The 26,746-nt window shown below is 32.8% G+C and overlaps 1 protein-coding gene across 7 annotated transcripts in view; it reads right to left on the reverse strand.

Annotated features, from left to right (window-relative positions):
- Dnajb14 (DnaJ heat shock protein family (Hsp40) member B14) overlaps positions 1-26,746 on the reverse strand; it is a 42,534-nt gene that overhangs the window by 12,710 nt on the left and 3,078 nt on the right. For 2 of the 7 annotated variants that reach the window (XM_015484592.2, XM_015484591.2), the window contains exons 2-3: positions 15,175-15,346; positions 7,570-7,715 (exon numbers count right to left, since the gene is read on the reverse strand). In XM_015484592.2, the coding sequence (XP_015340078.1) occupies positions 7,570-7,715; positions 15,175-15,346 (318 nt within the window). Of the gene's footprint in view, positions 1-7,569; positions 7,716-11,802; positions 11,894-13,058; positions 13,102-15,174; positions 15,347-26,746 lie in introns of those variants that run through there. The other 5 variants (XM_048813660.1, XR_007351377.1, XM_048813661.1 and 2 more) reach the window with 5 other exon arrangements.

Below are 26,746 nucleotides of genomic sequence, written 5' to 3' on the forward strand. Positions count from 1 at the left end.
CTTTTTTTTTTTTTTTTTGGTACTGGGGATTGAACCCAGGGCCTTAATGCATGCACTCTACCAACTGAGCTATATCCGCAGCCCTGAAATTCACTTTTATTAGGGGGGTTTTCTGTAGATTTCTTGTAAATAGTTACAATTTTCTCTCTTACTATATCTAATCTGTAATCCTCTTATTTCTTCTTCATATCTTAATGCAATGGCTAGAAATCCCAACACTTAAATTGAATATGAATAGTAAGAGGGCACATTTTTCCATCACTAAATATGTCAGCTATAGATGTTCAGGAATTAGTCTTTATTAAATTGAGGTAGCCCCCTTCTATTCCTACTTTTCTGACAGTTTTTGTCATGAATGGGTGCTAAAATTTTTCAAATAATTTTACTGCAACGAATGATATAATTGTAGGGTTTTTTCTTCTTTCTTTAGCCCATTTACACAGCGATTTTATTAATTTTTTAAATTTATATATAATAGCGAAATGCATTACAATTCTTATTACACATTTAGAGCTCAATTTTTCATCTCTGGTTGTATACATAGTATACTCACACCAATTCGTGTCTTCATACATGTACTTGGGATAATAATGATCATCACATTCCACCATCATTAATTACCCCATGCTTCCTCCCTTCCCCTCCCACCCCTCTGCTATTATTACTATTATCATTATTATTTTGGTGGTACTGGGGATTGAACCCAAGGTCTTATACATTTTAGGTAAGCACTCTACCACTTAGCTACATTCCTACCTGCTAGATTACATTAATGTTCATATAGTGAACAAAATTTGCAACCTTAGAATAAACCCCACTTGGTGTCGTAGTGTATAGTTCTTTTTTAATATTGCAGTATTTTAATAAGCATATTTGGGCTTATTGTATAAATGAGATTAGTCTGTAAATTTCTTCTTTTGTAGTGTCTTTGACAGGTTTTGATAGCAAGGTAAAATATTTTGTCAAATGAATTGAGAAATATTTTCTCCTATATTCTGAGAGAAAATATGTAGAATTACTTTTAATTATTCTCTAAAAATTAGGTAGAATTTTCTAATAAAAGCATCTGAGCCTAAAGATTTCTTTTTTAGAAGTCTTATAAATTTAATTTACTGAAAACTTCTATAGGATTATTCACATTTTCTATTTCAGTTGTTATTATTTTTTATTCTTTATAGAACTGATCCACCACATCTAACATGCAAGTTTGTATATGTAGAAGTATATTACTCTTATTATCCTTTAGATGTCTGCAGAGTCTGTGGCGATATTCATGTTTCTGACAGCATTTCTGATGGTGGTCACTTCTAGCCTCTTTTTTTCTGTCAGTATGTCAATTTTATTGATCTTTTCAAGAAATTACCTTTTACACTACTGGTTTTCACTATAGTTATTTTGTTTCCAATTTTATTGATTCCCATTCTTACTTCCTTTCTTTTTCTTGCTTTGGGTTTATTTTGCTTTTATTTTTTTAATTCTGTGAGGTAGAAACAAAGAATTGATTTGAGACTGTTCATCTTTTCTAATATATACATTTAGCATTTTCTAATATATAAATTTTGCATATAAATTTCCTCTTAGCATTGCTTTAGCTGATCCTCTCAAATTCTGGTATTTGTATTTTTATTTAGTTCAATTTATTTAGTTCAATTTTCCTTTGAGACTTCCTCTTTGACCCACAAGTTATTTAGAAGTACACTGTTCAGTTTTCAAATGATTAGACATCTTCTTATTTTGTTAACTGATTTTTCTTTGATTCCACTGTGGACATACAATGTGTTCGTGATTTCAATATTTTATCAGTTAAGATTTATTTTCTTCTTCTTTTTTCTTTTGTTAAATATATGTATGGGACTGAACCAGGGGCACTTTACCACTGAGCTACATCCCCAGCCTTTTTTTTTTTTTCACTTTGAGATAAGGTCTTGCTAAGTTGCTCGTGGTGTCAACTAAGGTACTAAACCTGACCTCAAATTTGTGATCTTTTTTCCTCAGCCTTCCAAGTTGCTAGCATTGCAGGTATTCACTACTGTACCTGGCTGTGAAGGTTTAATATGACCCAGGAAATGGTGTATGTTGGTTTATATTCCATGGGTACCTGAAAAGAATATGTACTCTGATATTGTTGGATAGTGTTCTGTAAATACCGATTAGATGTTGTTGGGTGATGGTCATGTTTAGTTATTCTATAGCCTTACTGATCACTGTCTAATTGTTCTATCTAATTGTTCTGTTGATAGAAAGGGGTTGAAGTCTCCAACTGTAACTGTGAATTTATCTATTTGTCCTTCTAGTTCTATGAGTTTTGGCTTTACATATTTTGCAGCTTCGTTTCTTAGTGTATACACATTCATATTATAATGTCTTTTTGGTAGATTCATGCTTTTATCATCATATAATGTACACCTCTGGTAATTTTTTTACTCTATAAAAACTCCTTAATATCCATAGTGCATATACTATAATCCCAGTTAATTGGAGGCTGTGGCAAGAGGACTGCAAGTTGGAGGCCAGCCTGCGCAACTTAGGGAGACCCTGTCTCAAAATAAAAATAAAAGGGATAAGGATGCAGCTCAGTGGCAAAACACTCTTATACTGGGGGGAAAAATAAAGAATATACTAACTTCTACTTTAATATTTACATATCTTTTTCAATCTCTTTACTATTATGAACAAAGAGATTTTCTTACAGACAATATTTAGTGACCTTGTGTTTTCTTAATTCACCCTGCTAATCTTTTTTTTTTTTTTTTTTGGGTGGTGTTAGGGATTGAACCCATGTACATGAAGGCAAGCACTTTACCAACTGAGCTATATCCCAGCCCACTAATTTATCTTTTAATAGGTACATTTAGATTATTTACATTTAAGGAAATTACTGGTAATTAAGCCTTATGTCTGTCACTCACTTTTTGGCTTTTCTTCTGTTTTCTTTTTCCTTAGTTCCTGTGAGTTACCATTTTTTAGAATTCCATTTTGATTTGTCTCTAGTGTTTTCTGAGTGTTTTTCTTCTAAACAGCTCTTTAATGGTTGCTTTGGGCATTATACACATAACATAATGATTTTATTACTTAGAAGTATAGAACCCTTATTTCTCTTCACTTCATCTTTTCCCCTTTGTAACACAATTGTCTTATATATCTTGTTTACATTTATTTTATATACTTTTATCTGTCTATGAGGCTGTGTCTTTTTTTCCCCCAGTGTATTCTTTGTTGTTCAGATTGGATAATTTCCATTTTTCCATTTTCTAGCTCATCAGTTCTTTCCTCTATCCATCCTATTGTGGTTATTTCAATTACTGATAGTTTTTATTTAATTGTAATATTCCATTTTCTTCTTTCTTTGTTGAGATTATTTATTTTTTGCTTGTTTCTGGCTTATTTGTAATTGCTCAGTGAAATGTTACTTTGAAATCCTTACCGGGGGGGCTGGGGTTGTGGCTCAGAGGTAGAGTACTCGCCTACCATGCATGAGGCACCGTGTTCGATCCTCAGCACCACATAAAAATAAAAGATATTGTGTCCACCTATAACTAAAAAATAAATGTTTAAAAAAATCCTTACTTAGCAGTTATAACTTTTCTGTCATCTTCATGTAGGTATCTCTTGATTAACTTTTTCTTGAGATCCTGGTTCTTGGAATAACAAGTGACTTTCAGTTGAAATATTTATATTGGCTATTATGAGATTCCGGGTCTAATTTAAACTTTGTGTTTTAACTGTATTCCTCTGACAGCACTCTGGGAGAGTAGGTGGGAACATGATCTCATTACTTTCAAGTAGAAATAGTAGTTCAGGCTTCCCTCTTGGACTCTGATGACAATCCAAGCAGGGCATGGGGGAGCCCCTCATTACTGCTGAGTGGAGCTGGAATTTCCAGTTTCCCATGAAGACTCTACTTATGTCTACCTGATTAGGAAGAGAAAGGCTGCCTCATTACTGCTCTCTATGTACTTCAGTGATACCATAAGTATATGGCTTTGTTACCTCTAGATGGTGGGGAAAGTCCTAGCAATCCACTAGGCCACATCTAATACCACCCCTGTGGGAAGGACAATGATCACCATTGAATCTCTAGGTAAGGGCAGAAGTCCTGAATCCCCTAAGTTATCTCTACTAACACTGTGAGGAAAGAATGGGAAGAGTGAAAAAGGTGGGAGCTTTTCTTACTGCCTAGTACAGGTGAAATTCCAAGCTCTCAACTCATCTGTCTGTCACCACCCCTGCAGGGGGAGTGGGTGTTAGAGCATCTCATTACAGCATGGAGATGGTGGGTGGTCTGGGGTCTCTACTTAGCTTTGGCCATTATGGATTAGATTAGGGTCAGATTTGTGTGCTATGGAGTTACTATTATTTTTCTTACTTGGCTGTCCCTTTCCTGGTCATTTGGCGGAACAACAACACAACTTTTACAGGGCTTTTTTTTAGTCTATGCTCATTGGTGTTTGGGGGTTACCTGATCCTCCAACACCCAACCTGGAATACAAGGGACAAAAAAGAAATAAACACCCAAGCAGTTCACTGCCATGTTATTTTTTCTAGATATTATTAAACTCAAGACCTAATACAAGCAACAGCACCTGATTCATAAATATTTTTCAAGAAAGCACTTAAGCAATTAATGCCCTGTTACTGAGTTCACATAGATGCTAATAGGCAGAGGTACTATTCAAATAATCTCTGAAATACTTGAGAGTCAGAGATAATATAAACTGGTTGTCTTTTTGTTTGTGTTGGCAGTGCTGAAGATCGAACTCAGGGTTTTGCACATGCTAAGCAAGCATTCTATTACCGAGCTATGTCCTAAGCCTAAGCATGTTTTAATGGCATCTATGTCAGCGAGAAAGGTAATATAAAAAAACTGAATATATTTAGATATATTGTGAAAATCACTCTATATGTAAATAAAATCTTTGCTGCTTTTGAAAACTTACAATCCTAACTGGAATGATCAAACAGCCACATATAGTACACTTACCTTGAGAAATCTTTTATTTTCAAAGCTTCACAAAAACATACAAATGAAACATCTATTTTAATTCCCTTAATCAATTACTTCTTCCTGTTCTTGGAGAAGACGCAAATCAAGTGGTTTCCATTTTTTATAAAATAATCTTTCCAAAAGCTATCAATCTACACTTTAACTTTCATATAAAAGAAATGCATATTGCCTCTACTTATAGAAAGAACAGTTTGGGCTGGGGATGTGGCTCAAGCGGTAGCGCGCTCGCCTGGCATGCGTGCGGCCCGGGTTCGATCCTCAGCACCACATACAAACAAAGATGTTGTGACCGCCGAAAACTAAAAAATAAATATTAAAAAAAAAAGAGAGATAGAACAGTTCGATATTCCAACAGCAAGTTAAGATCAAATGAAGTAAGATGATTCAGAAAGTAATGACAAAAATCCTTTGTGCTAAATTAACGAAACCTGTCATTTCTGTATGATGATACTAGCTGAATGATGTTCAAACTATATCTGCTAACCCATGCATCTATGGATTACAACTTGGGTTTTCTATCTAGTTTCTACTTATCAGCCAATTCCCAATTCTGATCCTCTTTGGGACTAATAAATTGGCATGCTGGCTTACAGATAATCTCTTGTGTATTGAATAATGTAAACCTCTCCCCTAGAGATAAATCACCTTTCAGCATGTTGATAAGTTTCTCATTTTGCAAAACAGAGCATTAAAACTCTGAAAGACACCACTCCTAAGCACAACCACCTTTGCAAAATCCTGTTGAACTGGATGTAGTAGTACATGACTGTAATCCCTACTACTGAGAAGGCTAAAACAGGAGGATTGCCAAGTTCAAGGCCAACCTCAGCAACTTAGTGACTAGTGTGCTTTAGGCCCTGGGTTTCATTACCAATACTGTAAAACACAAATTAAAAACAAACAAACAAAAACAGCCCACTGAAAATCTAGGTGGCTTTGTGGAATGACATTTATGCAGTTCATCTCTTTAAAATGCAACTCCAGTTGTAGAAATATAGGTGCATACACTTAGTATTAGTCAAAGACCATAATGCTAATATGACTTCAATTTAGAAGTGGGAGAAATAAAATATTTAATGTTCTTAACATTAATGAAGAATTAATACTGATATCACCTAGCAGATCACAAACATGCAAATAATCCATTGTCAAATATTTTTAAGATTTTAAAATTAAATGCTTTTATAATGTGGAACTTTTAAATTGGGGGTAACATGATAATAAATTATTTAAAGATGTCAGTGATTTTTCTGGTTAACTGCTATATATGTGAAATACATTTTGTTTACTAAAATTTAAAATTCTTTGTAAAAATTATGCACCTGCAATAAAACAAATTAAATATTTATTCTACTTGAAAATTTTACCAAAAATTTCCCAACTTTTTGTACTGTTGAATGAGAAATTAACCCAAGTGCTATTATCTGTGTTATTTCTGTTTAATAACGTAAGGTCTATATTTGCAAGACAGAAAATAACAGCCCTATTTTCTGGATCCATTCTTTAGGTAACTGACAGAAGTATGATTGTTAATGTTTCTGAATAAAGGAACTTTTCCTGTACTTTCAACATGCCACTTTTAATTTAAGGAAACAAACTGAGAAGGCTCTCCCTGTCACTGTGGTATTTTACTTTCACCAGCACCACTTTGGCAGTGCTTTTATTGGAACACATTAGTAATTCCCAAATGTATTTTCTTGGCAACTTCCTCCAAGAAATAAAACTATTTTGTAAACAATTTTCATAGTATTTTTATGAAAGATCAATTGAGTCTTCCACCTTTTCAAAACACTAAAAAAAGATTACCTCCTTTCTATTATTCTAACGCCCCATCATTTTATTGAAAACATAATACACCTATTCTAACACCTCAAATTCACACAAAAAATCACAAATTTAAGCATTTTTACTATAAATTATTAGTGAACTACAAATAAGTTGTAACAAAACACAAAATTATAAAATAGTGCTGACACTATTTACCAAATTGACCAAAAAACAAAAAAGAACCTGAAAGAATATTGAGAAATAAAATAAAGAAAAAATGAATTGTAGGAAGGAGAAAAGAAACCAGTTTTTAAAAAGTAGAAGAAAATCACATCAGAACTACATACAAAGACTGCAAAAGTGGCCGGGTTTAATAGAAATATAAGAATACTAGAGAGAGAGCTTTTCTAACCAACACCTGAATTCTAGACAGTCTATAGCAAAAACTCAAAACTACATTTTGCTTTTAGTTGACTTTAGAACCAGATGGCAATATGCTAAAAGTGCATGCAAAATATCACTCTACTTATTCACAGTAAACTAGAAAGCATGCATGGATACCTAAAAAAGTTACTTTGGACTATGTCAAAACTGGCACGTAGCTTTTGTGAAGCCAAATCTGCACTTGTTTGACTCTACATGAAATAAGTTGATACTAAAGTTTTAAAGGGTTTGCAGACCCATGCTTATGCTGATTTCTAAACGCACCAGTCCAAAAGCAGAATTTAATATTCTGAAACACTGTCAAGTAAAATCTAAAAAAGCTTAGTAAAGTTGCTTTAAAAAGTTTACTTTACTTTTAAAAGCATCTGTTGCTCCAGGTGCATGGTTTTTGTCTGGATGAAACTTCAAAGCAAGCTTTCTATAAGCTTTTTTCAAATCTTCATCACCAGCATCTTTTGTAACTCCAAGTACTTCATAGTAATTTTTACATTTGTTAATGCTGTAAACAAGAAAGTGTATTACAATGTAAATTTCAAGGAAGAATGTCATATAATATCTCTAATTTTCAATTTATTAAAATAGTATAAAGAACTATCTGTGAATTGTTTTCTCAAAATCTAATGATGGCTTATCCCTTTAAGGGTTGGTTTGCTTCATTCTCTTGACTGGTCATAGACCATTCCTCCAATCTCTTCTCAGTCTAAGGAGAATGATCCATGAGAATGTCCTTAGTGCAATTTATCACAACTAAAGAGATAACTGTAGATGAAGGACAGCACATTCATTGTAACTAAAATGGAAGAGTAAGAACAATTTATAGTACATTTCGATGGATTAAAAAAAAAATCCAAAACTGCCCAAAAGTATGTCAAAGCTAAAAATAAATATACATTACTTTCCAAGAATTTTGTTATTGCATAATGTAGATCTAATGAAGTATCGGTGCAACAGTTTAGGTATGTAAATCAAAGAAGTATCCTATGGTTTATTCCTGAAGGTACATTAATTCAGCATGATTATGCTAATGAGAATTTATCTGAAACTCTATGAAGAAGACACTGGGGCTTTTGTAGATAAAATACAACAAGGGACTAAAAAATTGTTTGTTACACTTCATTTCCACTGTGATGAGCACACTCCTAAAGATGATTTACATAGTGTATACCTGAAAGATGAAATAGACTTAAGCCTAGAGTACTTAAAGTACATTAATAGCTGAAAAAGAATACTCTGAATGGAGTAAGACTGTTAAGTACCTTGGTATGCCAGCATTATCACACATCCGGAGTTGCAGATCAGTGGTAGAGTGTACACAGCATGTGTGAGGCTCTGAGTTCAATCGCCAACATCAAAAGAGACATGGTACAGTTTCAAAATTTTTTGTACTTTGCAACTTTAGTTGTGTTCCATGTATGTATGTCTTGACAGTAGTAGTAATGGGTAAAATAATCTGAGGCATAATTGGTCACAGGTAACAAAAGAACTTCAAAGACTGACTCAGAAAAGACACAAGGCTCATCTTTTTAATTAACTACTAAACTACTTGCCATCACAGTGCTTGTTACATGGAAGGTTCTCAGATATTTTTTTTTAAGTGAATGAGCCTTAGCTCTCCTTTAATAATGAAAGCATTCATTCTCTGTTATATGAACTGAGGTGTTGGCAAGGGGCAGGAGGGGGATGAGTGGGAGAAGGCATTATATATAAGAGCATAGAAATGTATAAAATTTTTATAAACACACCAACAAGAATCTGTTATACCACCTTCTTTATAAAATTAATAAAAATTAAAATTCTATTTTTTTCTACTTTAGATACTTAAAATATAAACACAAGTCAGTTTTACTTCAAAAACACAACACTTCTTCTATTCAGTCAATCATACTTAATTGAATAGCAACTATGCCCCAATGTTCTAGGCACTTGAAATACATTAGTAAACAAAACAGAAATCCTCACCTCTGGAGACTCATTTTCTTAGATATGTTTAGCAACTATTTAACAGGAAATAAAGAGAGGAGGGTGGCACTCACCCTAATACCTACATCCATGGTTACCTAATATCTATGTCCATAAAGCTTGAAAATTTATTTTAAAACCTGACTTGAATTTCTTTTAGAGGCAAAAATCTAACCTAAAATTAATGTGATGCATAATTCAGTCTTCATTTATCCAATTTGGGTGAAGAGTTGCATGTTTTGCTGTCAAAGTGTTGCTACTTGTATATGGTATATGGGCTGCTGTTTCAGATCCTGCTGTTATATAATGTCTATAATTATCATTAATTTTCTAAAAGATGAATAATTCTAAGTTCCAAACTATTTGGTCACAAAGATTTCATACAAAGAATTAAAGGAGTTTTATTGTGCTGATTATTTTATACAAATTACTTCATTTATTATTACTATTCCTATTTTTAAAAAATATTTATTTTTTTTTTAGTTGTAGTTGGGATACAATACCTTTATTTTACTTATTTTTATGTGGTGCTGAGGATTGAACCCAAGGCCTCTCACGTGCTAGGTGAGTGCTCTACCGCTGAGCCACAACCCCAGCCCCTACTATTCCTATTTTGCCAATGAGGAAATCAAGGCTTTGAGTGGTTGAATAAGTTGTCTAAAGTCACACAGCCAAGTAATAGATGAGCATAAGGATTTATTTCTTTAACAAAAATTTACTGACCATTTACTTTTAGCTAGGCACTGTTTCAGATGCTACAATGGTGAATAAACCAGTCCAAAAAAAAGTCTCTAGTCTCATTAACATTAGAAATGGGAGAGGATATGCAAGAAATAAATACATAAGTAAAATATAAAGTATATCATATTGTGATAAACATTTGGAGAAAAATGAAGGGGTAAAGAGTAATATAAAACAAAGGGGTAAACTTGCTATGGTATTTTATTGTTGGTACTGGGGATTGAACCCAGGGGTGCTTTACCACTGAGCAACATCCCCCAGACCTTTGTTTCTATTTTGAGATAGGGCCTCACTCAGTTGCTTAGGTCCTGGCTAAATTGCTAAGGCTGGCTTTGAACTTGTGATCCTCCTACTTCAGCCTCTGGAGTAGCTGGGATTACAGGCATGTACTGCCAAACCGGCTAACCTTGCTATTTTAAAGAGGGTAATTGGAGAAGCTTCACAAATAATGACTCTGTTTGTTTGATTTTAAAATCTTGCTGTCTCAGAACCAGAATAAAAAAGACAAAAGAGCCCCTTCAGACTCCACAGTGACTCTCCTCTCCCTTTCCACTTCCTTCTTATAATCATTACTTAAGCAGACTCTCTTCCCTCCTAGATATTTACAAATATTCTTTCTTGATGGCCGGAATGCTCCATCTCTGCCTTTGTTTTGGCAATTTATTACTGAATCCAGGGCCTCAGGAATGTCAGGCAAGCACTCAGCTACTGAGCTACATTCCCAGTCCTTTTTATTTTGAGACAGGGTCTCACTTTATTGCCTGAACTAGCCTCAAACTTGCAATCCTCCTGTCTCACCCAGCCCTACTTTTTTCTTGTTTAGTTTGTACAACTTCTTCAGACCTCAGTTTAATTCTTTTTTCCCAAGATACTGATAAACACTGAATAAACCTAAATACTTAGAGGTTTGGTGCCTCTCTTAAATGCTTCCAAAGCCCTCTAAATTTAGTTTTATCCCAACAATTACCACAATGTATTGCCTGTTTACTTTTCTGACTACTCTTCTAGAATAGAGGCTCTTTTAAAGGCAGCGATTATGTCTTGTTCTCTATATGTGTTGGATGATTGGACAGACAGGATGGATGGAGGGATGGAAGGATGCTCAGATGGAATGGACGGGTAAAAAGAACAGAAATGGTGATGAATGCTATAGTGAAATGTAGCTGCCAACAGAGTCAATTTGGAATAGAGAAGAAGCAGTTACAAGCAGACTGTGCAATAAGAAATAGAGCTAAGAATACAGCAGAACTACCTGAATGCAGAAAAGATAGTGATAAACACTGAAAAATCCTAAAGCCATTACAATTTGACTTGAATATATAAGAAGTTTAATTATATTCCAGATTAACACTCTAAAATTGTTTTGTTGATAGTTCCTAAGCACAAAAGGTTAAGCAATGGAAAAAGCCAACTGGGGAAAGGGTTGATAGATTGTATAGGAAAAAATAGAATATAATTCTCAGTGTTCTAGATATACCTCATAAACCTAAGACTTGACAAGAGAGAAAGTCTACACAGGAAAAACAATTATTTCACTAATTCTTAGCTGTATCCAGCTCCACCATATCTTTCCTGCTGTTAATTTTTCATGACATATTGGAAGAAAAATTCTTGAGAAGCCAGAACAAAGATGTAAAGTCGCTAATGGACAAGATGACGACTATGTATTTCAAACAATGCTCCCAGTACACTTCATTCACCTATTTTTTCACATCTGAATAAGAATTACCATTCACATATCTACTTTCTTAGTGTTGTTCATCATGATCTTTCTCACCATCTATATGTATTTGTCACAATTTTCACAGTCTGCTCTTTTCTGAAAGATTAGAACCTTCTTCAACCTTACCAAAGAATAAAAAATAAATTAAAAAGGGGTAACTCACACATGCATGCTCTGTCTTTTGCCACATGATGCCCCGTGCTGCTTTGGGACTACGCCAGCAAGAAGGCCATCAATAGATACAGCCTCTCAACCTTGAACCAGAACCATAAACCAAAATAAACCTCTTTTCTTTATAACATAAAAAAAGTGAAACACAGGGACAACCCATTACCTATTTTGGAAGGGAATATTGCACAAGGCCAAAAAGATCTGCATGGAGATTAATAATGAGAAAAGTATGTCTAGTCCAGCCTTTATGTGAGTGAGAAAGGAGGGTCATCTTTCAATTCTCTTTTTTTATGTGTTATACCTGATTATTTAAATAGGCTCCAAATTTAACTGATGTTGGAGGAAATACTTATTTCTGAGACAAAGGATTATTTCTTTTACAAGTTTAGCAAAATGACTTATTTTCTTTTCATTTAAAGAAATAGAGCTTAAGCCAAATCTTAAAATTCAAATCCCTATAATTCTACTAAATTAAGAGTTGTACAGAAATGTTCTTAGATAAATATAATAGCTCTATTAATGATTTCATGCTAATCTTATACTTTTAAATAAAGATGGTCTTTTTCAATTATATTAATAGCTTGTTCAAATAAGATCCATGATACTTTCAATTATTTTTTAATATTTTGACTCAAAAACAACAAATAGAGGTTAATTTCACAGTATACTAGTTAACTAAGTTATAAAATTTTTCTTCAATCTTACTATAAGGTAGCTCTTACTTATGCAATGAATACAGTATTATTGCATGGCTTCTCCCTATTGAGTCAAATTGTCACTGAGCAACTTATTTGCACAATCGTACTCACCAACAAGGTAACATGCTTTTGTGAGAAAAATCCCCTGTGTATAGGTAAAACAAAACACAAAACCATACAGCATGTGTTTGCTTTTCTGTTCCTCACTAAAGCAACGCTTATGAAAACTAACACAATGAATAAGTACTACATGATTCAGCAAAACAACTTTTTTTTACTTTATAAATTTTTAAAATTTGTTTTAATTAGTTATACATGACAGTAGAAAGCATTTATGCACTTTGATATATCATACATTAATGGGGTATAATTTCTCATTTTTCTGATGGTACATGTTGTAGAATCACATTGATCATGCAGTCATATATGTACATAAGGTAATAATATCTGTTTCATTCTACTATCCTTCCTATCCCCAAATCCCCTCCCCTCCCTTCACTCCCCTAGCAAAGCAACTCTTAAGTAAGATACTGACTTAAATATTTTGAGTAAGCCTGGGATACTCCTAAAAGAATGTTCCAACCACATCAGTCCTAAAGGGAAAAAACACATATTTGTTAAATAAAAGAATATAATAAAATTATTGAGTTAGAGAATAAATCTCTAATACAGATATAATACTAAACTAATTTTACTACCTATGAGGAATTCATGGCCTCAAAGTGTCTGCACCTTCAATGATAAATCAGCAATCTTTCCATTCCCTTTGCTTTCTTCTTTGCATACATCTCATACTTCTACTACACCGCTCAAGCTTTCAACCTCTCTCTTCTAACTCTTAGAAAACAGAATATAAGCCATCAGACAAAAACTCCCTCAATATTTTATGTCTGTCTTCCAACTCTGATAACACACAGAGTATATCTACACCCACCATCATCTTTTATTCTTCTAATCTCAGGATGTACCTAGCCCCACCTAAAACCAAGACCTTTGGATTTAGGAGAAACATACACATATAAAATCAATCAATACTGAAACAAAGGTATAAAATATCTCTTCCTTACTTATTTCTATCACACCTTGGGCTACTCCCACCCTCTGACATTAGGGTAGAAGAGATGAAGAAATAAAGATTTTTAAAACTAACAACAGATTTAGAAGATTATTTATTCCCCAAAACTTTGAACTACAGTTTTCTCATGAAACTTTCAAACATGTAGATAATTCTATATTCTAGGACGGGAAAATAATAAAACCAAAAAAAAAAATTGCATAATATGCATTAACTTTATTCTGGATCCTTCATGGAGAATATGCTCTACCAACATAAAGTAAAAGAAAATACAATTTGTTTTAGGATGTGGTTTCCAGGAATGTTTCATCACACTGCTTTCCTAAAGCTTTTCTGAAAAAAATCCAAAAGCTGGTCAGTCTCTTACTTATTTACTTATCTCACTTATTCAGCCATGTCTGACACAGTACTACAGTTAGAAAAGTGCAGCATTATGGATATTCTCAAAGTGCATACAAATCAAATACCCTTTATCATGGCTTTACCATGACTAGGGGGTCCTTCTTTCCTTATGACCACATCCAGATAAAATATTATAATCCAGCTTTATATTTAAATATAGATTAAAAAAAACAAAATACAAACACATTGTTATTTGATTTATAAGGCATGGTGACAAATCACTTTCCTTAATAAATAAAGCTTGCATCTCAAATATACTTCAATTACTAATTACGGTAAGTAAACAAATGAGAAAAAAAGGAGTATAAAAGGAGGAAAAAAAGGATAAGAGAGGAAGAAAAATTTAAAAAAGAGAAATAGGAAATGGCAAAAGGAAAGGACTTAATCTAACTAGTTTTAACTACTATTCACTTAAGTTATGCTATAATTCACTCTACAGAGAACTATCTGATTAATCACTGTTTGGATTCAATCATCTTTAAACTTTAGTTTCCCTAGGAAAGTAACCTTGACACAATATCAACACAACTTCCTTTAAGTTGTAGCAGGAAACAAAACAGTCTATTATTCTGCGTTCTTTTTACTACCTGAAAACTTTGCCTTATTTATAAAATCAGTAAGACCAGATCTCCAAACCTCAGTTCATAATTTTTCAACTCTACCTAATTCTTCTGCTTTTCATAGAAGTGTATCATGAGGTAAAAATAAAACAGAGATAGAATAATCTAAGTAAGAAAAAAATATTAAAAGAAGAAGACATTATGGTGGTTGCACATATTTGAAGACAGCCTTGAAAAAATATAAATAGAAAAAAATCCTTCATTAATATATGTATGAAACTGAAAGCTGTTGATATTGCTCTCAATTTTCCTCATATGAAATTCTCCTACTGCATTTATATATATGTAAGACCAAACAACTCTTCATCTTCTTTCAGTATCATGACCTCAACAATGTACTGTGTAAAAAATTGAAACAGTTTTCCTTAAAAAAAAAAAAAAAAGTCTGAAGCAGCTTTGTAACACAGTTAATTTAAAAGATGGAACCTTCCATAAAGCTGAAAACTTTACAGACTAATTTCATAAGGATATGAAGCAAAAAACACTGGAGTTAATTCCTTTGTTCTGTTGGAACATCAAAAAATTACACTGGTATCAATTATAAATTGAGACATAAATCATATTCCTACCTGAGAACTCCATCTATTTGGTCTTTGGTATAGCCTTTTCCACTTTCACCACTACCAGATATGCTGTCCTTTGTGCAATTGGGTTTGCTCTGATCACCAGCACCTGATGGTTTTCGGCAATGAGGGCTATTTCCAGCAGTGCTTCCATTTTTCATAATTATCTCCAATAGTGCTGTACAAAGATAAAGTACGTTATGCCTGTTTACATCAAGTTTCATATATAAGATCTTAAGAAGAAAGTTTTAAAGCAGACAAATTACAAACTGTGTACTCCAAAAAGATCTGCCATAGGGTCTTCTTAAATAGCAAGTATTCCCTTACATACTTAACTGTTTAAAGAACACTATTCACCATGTAAAAACTGAATGTTAAGAAATTTAAAGTTAATCACTTGAAATTACTATTCTTCAATTATTTATGACAAACTTTTATTTGTTAAGTAAAATTACAGAATACCAAAAGATAGTCTTTAAGTAGCTAATGAGATTATCCAGAAAGAAACAGAAATTAGACTTGTTTATTTCTCAACAGCAACAACAGGAGCCAAAAGACACTGTATTATTTTCAAAACACTCAGGAAAAAAAATAACTGTCAACTTGCGCTCTGCATTAGTCTTCCATAATGTGCACAAGATAAAAACATTTTCACAAAGAATGAGAAACTTTATTGCTAAGAGTTGCACTGGATAATACTGTAATATTTACATTTCAGACAAAAGAAAAATGTTTCCAGTTAGGCTGAGGTACAAAAAGAATGGTGAACAAATATTGCAGTAAATGTGTAGCTATAAATCTAAACAATGAATGTATGAAACAACAATAATTGTGTTTAGGATTTGCTTTAAAATGATCTAAGGAGACCTGGGTTCAATCCCCAGCATCACACACACACAAAAAAAAAAAAAGAAAAAAGAAAAAAATGATGGGGGGGGAATCAATAAAAATTGGGGTTGAGCAAATGTATGAACTCAGATTGGCTGTATATATTCAAAGTGGTTAAGATAAATTTGCGAGTCAGGCACAATGGAACACTCCTATAATCCTGAGGACTTAGGAGGCTGAGGCAAGAGGATTGCAAGTTCAAGGCCAGTCTTAACTACTTAGTCAAACCCTAAGCAATTAAGTGAGAACCCATTTCAAAATAAAAATAAAAAGGGGTAGCATGTGACTCAGTACTAAAGTGCCCCTGGGTTAAAGCTCTAGTACAAAAAGAAAAAAAAAAAAAAAGATGGGTGATAGTGATAATATTTTCTTTCCTTTTGTATATGCTTGAAATGTTCCATATTAGAATTTATACTACATTAAAAGTTAACAAAACTAAAAGGAAAAAAAGAAAAAATTTACCATCTTAATTTTTTTTTTTTGTGGGGGGGGGAACAGGGTTTTACTATGTTATCCAGGGAAGCTTTAAATTCCTGGTCTCAATTCATCTTCCCACCTCAGCCTCCCAAATAGCTGGAACTATAGGCACATGCCACCACATTCTGCTTTTTTGAAGATTTTAACACATTTCAATTAATAAATGACATAAAGTAAATTCAACTGATGAATATTCATTTTTTCCTGGCACACAGGAATGAAAATAGACCATATTATATCCAGGCCATAGAGATATCTTCTGAAAATCTCTAAGAACTAGTGCCATATGTACCACAATCTATAAGCAAAATACATTTCAGTAAAAAATCAATCATAAAACTTTAACTAAAAAACACACAAATGTGGTGGAAATAAAAAAAAAATCCACAAAACTCATCAAAGAAATAATCATCACAGAAATTTGAAAATACTTAAAAGAATAACAATGAAAACACTGTATCTCAAAACTTGTGGGTCAAACAGATATCCACTTGTTAAAGAGTTAATTTGGGCCCCCTACATCACACCATACTCAAAAATTAACTCAAAATAAAGCATACACTTAAAGGTAAATAGCTAAAACTACAAAACTCTGGTAAGACAATATATGAATAAATCTTTGTAACTTTGGTTTAGATAAATACTCTTACATGCAACATCAAAATTGCAAAGGAAAAAGTAGACAATGTGCATTTAATCAAAGTTAAACACGTTTGTACTTCAAAAGCTATCATCAATAAAGTGAAGAAAATCCACCGAATAGAAGAAAATATTTGAGAATCACATCTGATAAAAGAAATGTGTCAGGAACATAAAAAGAAGTCTTACAATTCAATAAGAAGGCAAAAAAAAAAAAAATTAAAAGCATGGGGTGAAAGTCCAGCAAGGTGATGCATACCTATTTCCAGCTACTCAGGAAGGCTGAGGCAAGAGGACTGCTTGAGCCCAGGAGTTGAAGACCAGCCTAAGCAACATAGGGAGACTCTGTCTCAAAAGGAAGAAAAAAAAAAAAAAAAAGCAACAAACAAAAACTATGGCACAAAGAACCTGAAAAGACATTTCTCTAAGAGATTTAAATGAATGACCCATATGAAACAGTTGCTCACTGTCATTAGCCACTACAGAAATGAAAATCAAAACCACAGTGAGATACCAATGCACATTCATTAGAATGGCTTTAGTCAAAAAGATGGACAATAATTAGTGCTGACAAGGGTGTGCAGAAATTGGTACCCTAACTACACTGCCTGTGGGAATGTAAAATGGTGCAGCCGCTTTGAAAAATTGGTAGTTTTTCTTAAAAAATTACCATTTGACTCAATCTCATTACTAGTTATATACCCAAGATAAATAAAAACAAATATCTGTACAAAACTGGTTCATGAATATTGACAGCAACATTATTCATAACAAAATAGTGGAAACAAATAAAAACAAAATGTGAACTATCTAGACAATAGTATATTATTTGAAAATTTAAAAAAAGGTACTGGGTACATGTACAACATGGATAAATTGTGAAAACATTATGCTAAGTAAAAGAAGTCAATAACACAAAAAATGCTGCATGAAATGTCTACGCTGTATATCTATTTATATGAAATGTTCAGAACAGGTAAAATGAGTTAGAAAGATCAGTTATTGTCAATTGTAGAGTATAGGGATGGTGAGGAGAGTATAATTGAGAAATTAAGTGTGGTGGCTACTGAGTATGGGGTTTCTACTTCTTTTTGTTGTTGTTGTGTTTTTAAATATTTTTTTAGTTATAGTTGGACACGATACCTTTATTTTTATGTGGTGCTGAGGATCGAACCCAGTACCTTGCTCGTGCTAGGCGAGCCACAACCCCAACCCCATCTTCTTGTTCTTGAAACAGAGTCTTACTATTGTTGCCCAGGTTACCTACAAATTCACGATCCTCCTGCCTCAGCCTCCTGAGTAGCAAGCACTACAGGCATACACAACCATGCCTAGCCTGGGGTTTCTTTCTGAGGTGAGAAAATGTTCTAAAACTAATTGTTATGGCAATTGCACAATTCTGTGAATATACTAAAAACCCACTTAGTTAAAGTTAACTATATACTATAAATGAGTGAATTATATGGTATGTGAATCATCTCAAATAAAGCTATTTTATGTATGTATTTTAAAAATTCCAACAGTGCTGTTGGCAAATATGTAAATATGTAGATATTTATTATTTATATAAACTTTTCTACCATTCATTTTCCCTGGTTAATAGATTTAAGAAATCAAGGACATAGGAAATTTAGTTCTTATAAAATCTATTGTTATAGATGGTAGAAAAATACTAAATTTAGGCAGCAATCTTATAGTTATTAACAACAGAAATACAATACATAGTCAACTATTAACTGTAGTTTAGTTCGTACTTAATGCAATCACAAGGGAAGTCATCAGTCTAGCAGGTAGTCGTTCACAACATTTAAACATGAAAAATTTGGAGGGAATTCTGGGACAAAGGCTGTGACAGCAAGTTAAATTTTAAATTTCTCCATATTCCCTCATAAAATCAGAGCAATTAAATAACAAAGTCAAAACTTCATGCACAAAACACCCAAATACAAGGCAGGGACTACCACCAAGCTAAAAAGATCTGCGGAGATATTAGAAATGTGTGAGAAGCAGAAAATAGCAATGGGGCATTTGCCAGCCGAAAGAACAGGAAAAAAAACTCAAAATAAGCAACAGGCAAAACTAAGCAAAGTGTGTTAAAAAGAATGAGTTTTATGATAGCTATAATATAAAAATAGCATCATAACAGCACGAGTACAAGGGTCTACAATAAAGACTACAGGCACAGAACACTCCAGTTACTACAAACTGATAAAACCAATCAATCAAAATTCTCTTCCAGAACAAGGAGAAACTGCTGGGAATAGGACCTAAACTGAAGAGGATAGAGACAAAGGGAAAAAAGAAAAGAGAAACTCCAGATTAAAGTGGTGAAGGAGAAAGGAATGAGACATTCTCAAATAGCAAGGTGACATTCTTAAACATTTTATACAAAAACTGAAGGATCGCTGTGTATTCAGAAAGGCTAAATTAACATCACATAAAAAAGAATAAAAGAACATTGTGGAGGTCTAATACAAATTATTATAAGGAAAAAAAGAGTAAGTATAAACAAATCACTAAAGACAATGATGGAACACTACACAGATTTTTCTCATCTACTAATACTTCAAAACAAGATCAAGGGGCTTTAAGAAACAATACATGATATGAAAGGATAAACACGAATAAAAATTACAACTACCTCAGAAATTATCTATCCAGAACTTAGGTGCAAAAACTCAGGAAAAAGCCAAAATAGAAGAAATAGAGTTATAAAAATACCAGAAAAATTTATGAGAAAGAAGATATAAAAGGATGGAAATTTAAAAAATTAAAATATTTTAAATTAAAAAAATTTTGAGAGAAAGCGACAAATACTGAAGGTATCTGAAGAAGATCCAACATATGTACAACAGGTATTCTGAAAAAGAAAAATAATAAAACAAATATAACAATAATATACTAAAACATCTAAACTATACAAGGCTAAATCACATACCTAAGAGTACTAAGAATAACTAGCATAGCAAAAAGACACATTCTAGTAAAATTAACTCGGCATCTAAGCAAAAAAGAGCAAATGATATATAAAGAAATAAAAACTTAAGACTGGTGTGGTGGCCATGCCTGTAATCCCAACCAGTGGGGAGGCTGAGGCAGGAGGATCAAAAGTTCACCCTCAAAAACCTGTCTTGAAATAAAAAATAAAAAAGGATTAGGAATGTAGTTCAGTGGTAGAGTGCCATTGGGTTCAATCCCCAGTACCCACAAAAACAAAGAAGTTGAGGCAGGAGAAGCATTTGAGACCAAGAATTCAAAGCCAGCCTAGGCAACATATTAAAGATACTACGTCCAAAAAGAAATAAAATAAATATCCCAGTTACCAAGAAAGTCAGAAGCTAAAGGCACAGAGGCTGGCACAACATAACCTGGGTTCAATTTAGAGCCCTTCTTTTAAAAAAGAAAGATAGATAGATAGTCATTAGATTTTGCTCATCAGTAATACTTGCAAAAAACAATGGAGTAACATATTTAGATACCCAAGGAAAGAAAATGTGGGCCAAGGACTCTGTATCCACCAAACTAACAACATGGAGTAAATCCACAGACGAACTGTTTTCAACATTCTAGAACTTAATGAGCATAGTTCCCATAAACCCAGCTAGGAATCTACTACAAAACAAATTTCAGGAATCTAAAATAATTTATGTATACACACACACACACACACACACACACATATATATACACACACACACGTGTGTGTATATACACATATATACATATGGACTGATGTTGAGCATTTACTCTATTAAATACTTATAGACTTAAGACTAAATGATGGTTGAGAGACAATGTGTAGTATGTATGCTACATAGTAATGATGTTATGTTCTGACACTATAGATATAGTTCAAACATCTTAAGAATGGTGAACTAAAAAAATTATTGGGTGTCTTGCTTTCCTTTCTCTTTTGTCAGCTGGGGTTGGCAGAACCTAAGAGGCTTGGACCAAGGAAATTTATTGGGACCAAAGAAGCAGTCATAACTAAAAATATAGCTAAGCTTGATAGGGCCTGCACTAACAGTTAACAAGGCAACTTTTCAAATACAGGGGAAAATGAATAAGTAAGTGGGGAACCACTTTTCTCATTGCCAGAGAATAGCAATACAAATAGGAAAATGCAGAGGCTTGAATAAACTCTATGATACTACACTGAAATGAAGTTTGTGAACACGTGTGTGTGTGTGTGTGTGTGTACAGACATCAAAATTAATACTGATCAAACTACTATAGATGTATGTCTACATTAAACATAACACACATATGTAGAAATGCATATCTACACACACACACACACACACACACACACAAATTCACACATACATGTATTTCCTAGTTCTGTCCACTCAGAGGATCAGGAGCAATGATCTCTCTACAGCAATGAGGCCTATCTAATGACTGAATCTTAGTTTCTAAATACAACTGTCTCTTAAAGGAAACAGCTCCTTGGAGAAATAGCTGATTTCTAGGACAGAGAAGTAAAAAGAAAGTATGCAAATTGTTTTGTGCCAGAAAGTAAAAAATTTCAAAGAATGATGAAGACAAGTCAAAAAAGACACAGAGCCAGGCTCAATGGTGCATGCCTGTAATCCCAGTGACTTGTGAGGTTGAGGCAGGAGGATTCTGAGTTCAAAGCCAGCCACAGCAACTTATGGAGGCTCTTAGCAACTCAGCAAGACCCTGTCTCAAATAAAATATGGCTCAGTGGTTGAGCACCCCTGGGTTCAATCCTTGGTACCAAAAACAAAAACAAAAAGACACAGGAGCCAGGGTGAAGAGGTGCATTATTTTGTATCAAAACAAATAATGATAACAGATTAAATGGGAATCTATGAATCCATCCAGATAAATAAGCCTAAATGCCATCTAATATATGATAGAATTAGCAAACTGCCATTTGGCAACCATCAGAAATTTATTCAGAAAAGAATAATCAATGAATGTTACAAGGATATGATAAAAGTTTGTTGAGGAAAAGGATGTTTATAGTTTCAAATTATTTCCCCACAAAGTATACATTAATTACCACAGAGAAAAAATAAACTTCATAAACTTTATAGTAGAGAAAACGGGCAATCACCAACTTAGCAAAATGATCAAAGTAATCTCAGTAGTAAGGACCAAATCAAAAATTGTGTGTCTCCTGATATGTTACACTAAGAATAGAATACCACTTGTATGGTACTCCTAACAAAAGTTCATATGAGGAAATATAAGTCAAACCCAAATATAGGGAAATTCTATAACTGGCCTATCCTCATCAAAAAAGTAAAAGTCGAGACAGAAAATAAAGAAATCATGATATCTTGAGGAAAAAACATACCTACCAAATAAATGCAACACATGCTTTTTTGTCATAAGGGACATAACTGAGAAAACAGGCAGCATTTAAATGAGGTACATGCATTAATTTCCTAAATTTGATGGTTATAATGTGGTTAAGAGTGTCCTTGTCTTAGAAAATATACACTGGCCAGGACACAGTGGCACACACCAGTAATACTAGCTATTCTAGAGGCTGAAGCAGGAAGATCACAAATTCCAGGCCAGTCAGGGCAACTTAGTAAAATCCTCTCTCAAAATAATAAAGACTGGGGATAGAGTACGCGTGGTGAAGCACCCTTGGATTCAACCCTCCAATACCCTCCAATATATGTGTGTATAATATACACACACACACATACATATATAAGTGTGTGTGTGTGTATATATATATATATATATATATATATATAGAGAGAGAGAGAGAGAGAGAGAGAGGGAGAATGAGAGAGAGAGAGAATTATTCAAAGGTGATGGGACATCATGTCTACAACGGAACTATTAATCACTTCAGGAAAAAAATACAATAAGAAACATTGTGGGTGTGCGTGTATGTACACACATGTACTTAGCAGTGGGAGGTAGAAGAGGAAGAATATGATAAAGCAATGCAGTAACATTTTTTAAAAACTGGAAAACTGAAATGTATATGGGAGTTGGTGCTATTCTTTGTATGAAGTTTGCATTATTTGTTAGTCATGCATTGCTTAACAAGATTTCAAGAGAAATGTATTGTTAGACAATTTCATCACTGTGAAAACATAGTGTACTTATATAAACTAAGACAACTGATATAACTAGGTATTATAATGTTAAGAGTATATGCAACCTGCAGCTGATCAAAATGTAGTTATGGGGGACATGACTGAATTTGTATAAATCTGTTATTATTGTGACTTCTATAAGTTTGAAATTATTTCAAAATTTTATAAAATAGGAAAATAGGGAGAATATATATAAAGAAAACATAACTGTCTTCAATAATTATATTAATGGGTAAGTACTGATAAATATTACTATGAAACGATTATATATACAATATGGCATGAAGCAAATAATCATGGTATATTCTATAATCTCCCATGTCTTTGAGAATCAGGATTACAAATGAGGTAGAAAGGAGATAGAAATATAAATTTTTAAAGTTTACATAAAATCCTGAGGTACTTAGCTGAAATTAGAAGTAACAGTATAAACATATAAACCATATCATCTTTAAAAATAACACACATTCACACATAAACAATATATATTTTCTACTTCTGGGCACTGAAAAACCCCCAGACAACGAACAACCTAGATGTCAGAGTATCCTTAGTGCTCATATTATGATGGAAGAAAAACATTTTCCACTAAAAAAAAAAAAAAAAAAACAGTTTATAAGAGATGTAGATCATTCCAGGTCTGCCACAGAAAAATGTCCTGAGGAGCTTGAACATTTTGTTATACCAAAGAATAAAGTTAAGTATTAAAGACTACTGGAGATTTGTCTATAGAACTCTGGAACTATTATCATAAAGGGGATCCCACAAGCCAAAAACCTAATAAAATACTAACAATTAGTTGCTTTTAGAGAATAAAAGGTAATAGGCTCCCTTTCTCAAAAAATGATTAAAAAAAAATAAAACAAGCATTTATTATGCTTTTCCTATTTGGTTCATACAACTGCATAACCATAAAACAGGTGAGAGTAGAGTGCCCCTTTATGGAAGTATTTTAGCTAATACCTGAAGAAATTATTTTTAAAGTATAAAGCCAGATAAGAAAGTGATTATTTATTTTTAATATTTACAGATGACCACAGGATCCTATGAATGTAGTTAGAGGCTATCTGTAAGTCCCCTTTCATTTTTAGCATAAAGAAGTTCTTCTAGTGTTCTAGTGACATCATCTGTACTAATAGCTGCATTCTGGATATTACTAAAGCAGGATCATGCAGTTGTTTCACATTTTCAGGAGTTATTATGACACTGAAAATTTTGTACAATTTTCTACACAGAGTCTCTGCCTAACAATAGCTGTTTACACACATTAGTTTACACTAAACTCTTTTAGTAAAACTCTCAACAACTGATATTATTTGTGAGCTTCAAAACCCAGTTTCACCTTATAAAAAGTGAAATCAGAGTTTTCTGTATTAACAATTACTGAAATGAATGCCTGAAAAAAATAATACGATTCTTCTAATATACTGCCAGAATTTAGAACACACTGGATTTTTCTGATTTATGTAATGTCATCAGTCACATGAAATCTCATTTGCAGTAATGTACAATATCATAAACAACAGTTGTGCAAACTACTTATAAAACAAAGTTCATTTACTTTTTGGTTTTAAAACTCTCTGAGTTCATTTTTTGCATTTACCTTCCAGATACACTGAGATTTTAACATAACCTGCATTTAATTAATACATATGCTTGGTTCATAAAAAAAGAAAAGAAGTAGTAGTAGTAAACATTACTTAAAAATCCCACACAAGAAGAAAAAAAAAACATACTATTTTCATATTTTTAACTCTAGTCACTCTCATTGGCTGGCCACTCAGCTTTACAGACAATTTCAAAGGAAAAAAAATGCATCTGTAGCTTAACTTTATTCTATTGTTGATATACTGTGGATATTCTTTTATAGCAATAAATATAGTCCTCAGCATTTTTAATAGGTAAATAGTATATAAGTGCAGTGAAACTTATTTTGTCAATTCCCACTGATGGACATTTATATTCGTCCCAAATTTTTGCTCATCATAACCCTTAAATCTGTATTTTAAACACTTAGTGTGTTATTGAAAAGCTTCATTTGTGAAAGTGTTAACATGGAATATCATGCAGTTATAAAACTCTTATTTAGTTATTTAACAAATCCTCTTTATTGAGAATTGTAAAATTTTATAAATAAATATCATTCCAGAGACCTGTACATGCCATAAGTATATGTAAAACGCATTAGGTATTATGGTAGTAAAATGAATGACAAAAATTAAAATGGCTCAAGACTTCTAAGGAATTTCTAATCTAAAAGAGGGAGAGATTTTATACAAACAATAAAGAAATGAGGGCTAGGGATGTAGCTCTGACAGAGCAATTGTTTTTCATATGATTTAAGGCCCTGGGTTTGATCCCTAGCACAGGAAAAAAAAAAAAAAAAAAAGCAAAAACAAAAAACAAAGAAATGAAATACTGCATGTCAGAACTAAATGCTAAGTAAAGCATAAAATATGGAGTTCAAATCCCAAATTAAATTAATCCTAATTTAAAGGAATTATTTTGTCCTCAAATAAGTACTAAAAAAATGGCATAAGACAAATACACTGTGAACTGCAAAGCATCATGCAGGGTGTTTTTATTTTTTGCCATATAATAATACATGACATTCTTATTGTAATTAAGATAATAAAATATCCTTACAATAACCCTGTGAAAACTGAGGCTCAGGAAAGGAAGGAGGAAATGACAGTAACCAAATCATTATTATGCCCAGTAGATACTTAACATTTCCTCTAGAATATAAACTCCAAGAAAACAAGAACTTTTGTCTTATTATGCACTGAATCCCTAGTTCCTAGAATACTGCCCAGCACAGAAAAATATATATTCAAAAATAATCTCCATTTTATAGATGAAGGAAGTAAGTTCAAGAAGATTAAATGACCTACCCAAAATCACACTACTTAATAATTAAGGTTCAAACCCAAACTCAGTATTCTTCTTTCAACTCTAATGTGTAAAATAGTTTTGACTACTAGATGAAATTTGGAAATAATTTTTTAACACTTAATTTCATCATACAGAAATAACTTTAGAATAGATAATCTGTACTAATAAGTTTTAATTAAGTCAAATAGAAATAAAATGCAATTATTATAAAAAGAATAGGTTGGAAATATTCCAGATGTATGCTTAAAGTGCTTTGCTTATTACTATGAGACAAAAAGGGAGAGAAATTTTCATTTTTATTAGATAAAATTTTAAAATAATATAGCAAAAAATAAAGGAGGAAAAATTTACATGTTATCTCTCACATGAGGGGAGGAAGGGATTACTTTAATTGCTACAGTTCAGACAGATGCTGAAAAGTATAGATAATCCATTCATTAAACTTACCTATTCATTGAAGTAGATGCAGAATGGTCTTTTATGAAGCTATAGGCCACCATTTGATTCAATAAACAATAAAAATGTTTTCCTTTTTAAAAAATAATCTATAATCTGTCCCCCTATGAAAGACTCAAATATTAAAATAGCAA

Source organism: Marmota marmota, unplaced genomic scaffold, assembly GCF_001458135.2.
Source record: "Marmota marmota marmota unplaced genomic scaffold, marMar, whole genome shotgun sequence".
In the NCBI taxonomy this organism is placed as follows: domain Eukaryota; kingdom Metazoa; phylum Chordata; class Mammalia; order Rodentia; family Sciuridae; genus Marmota; species Marmota marmota.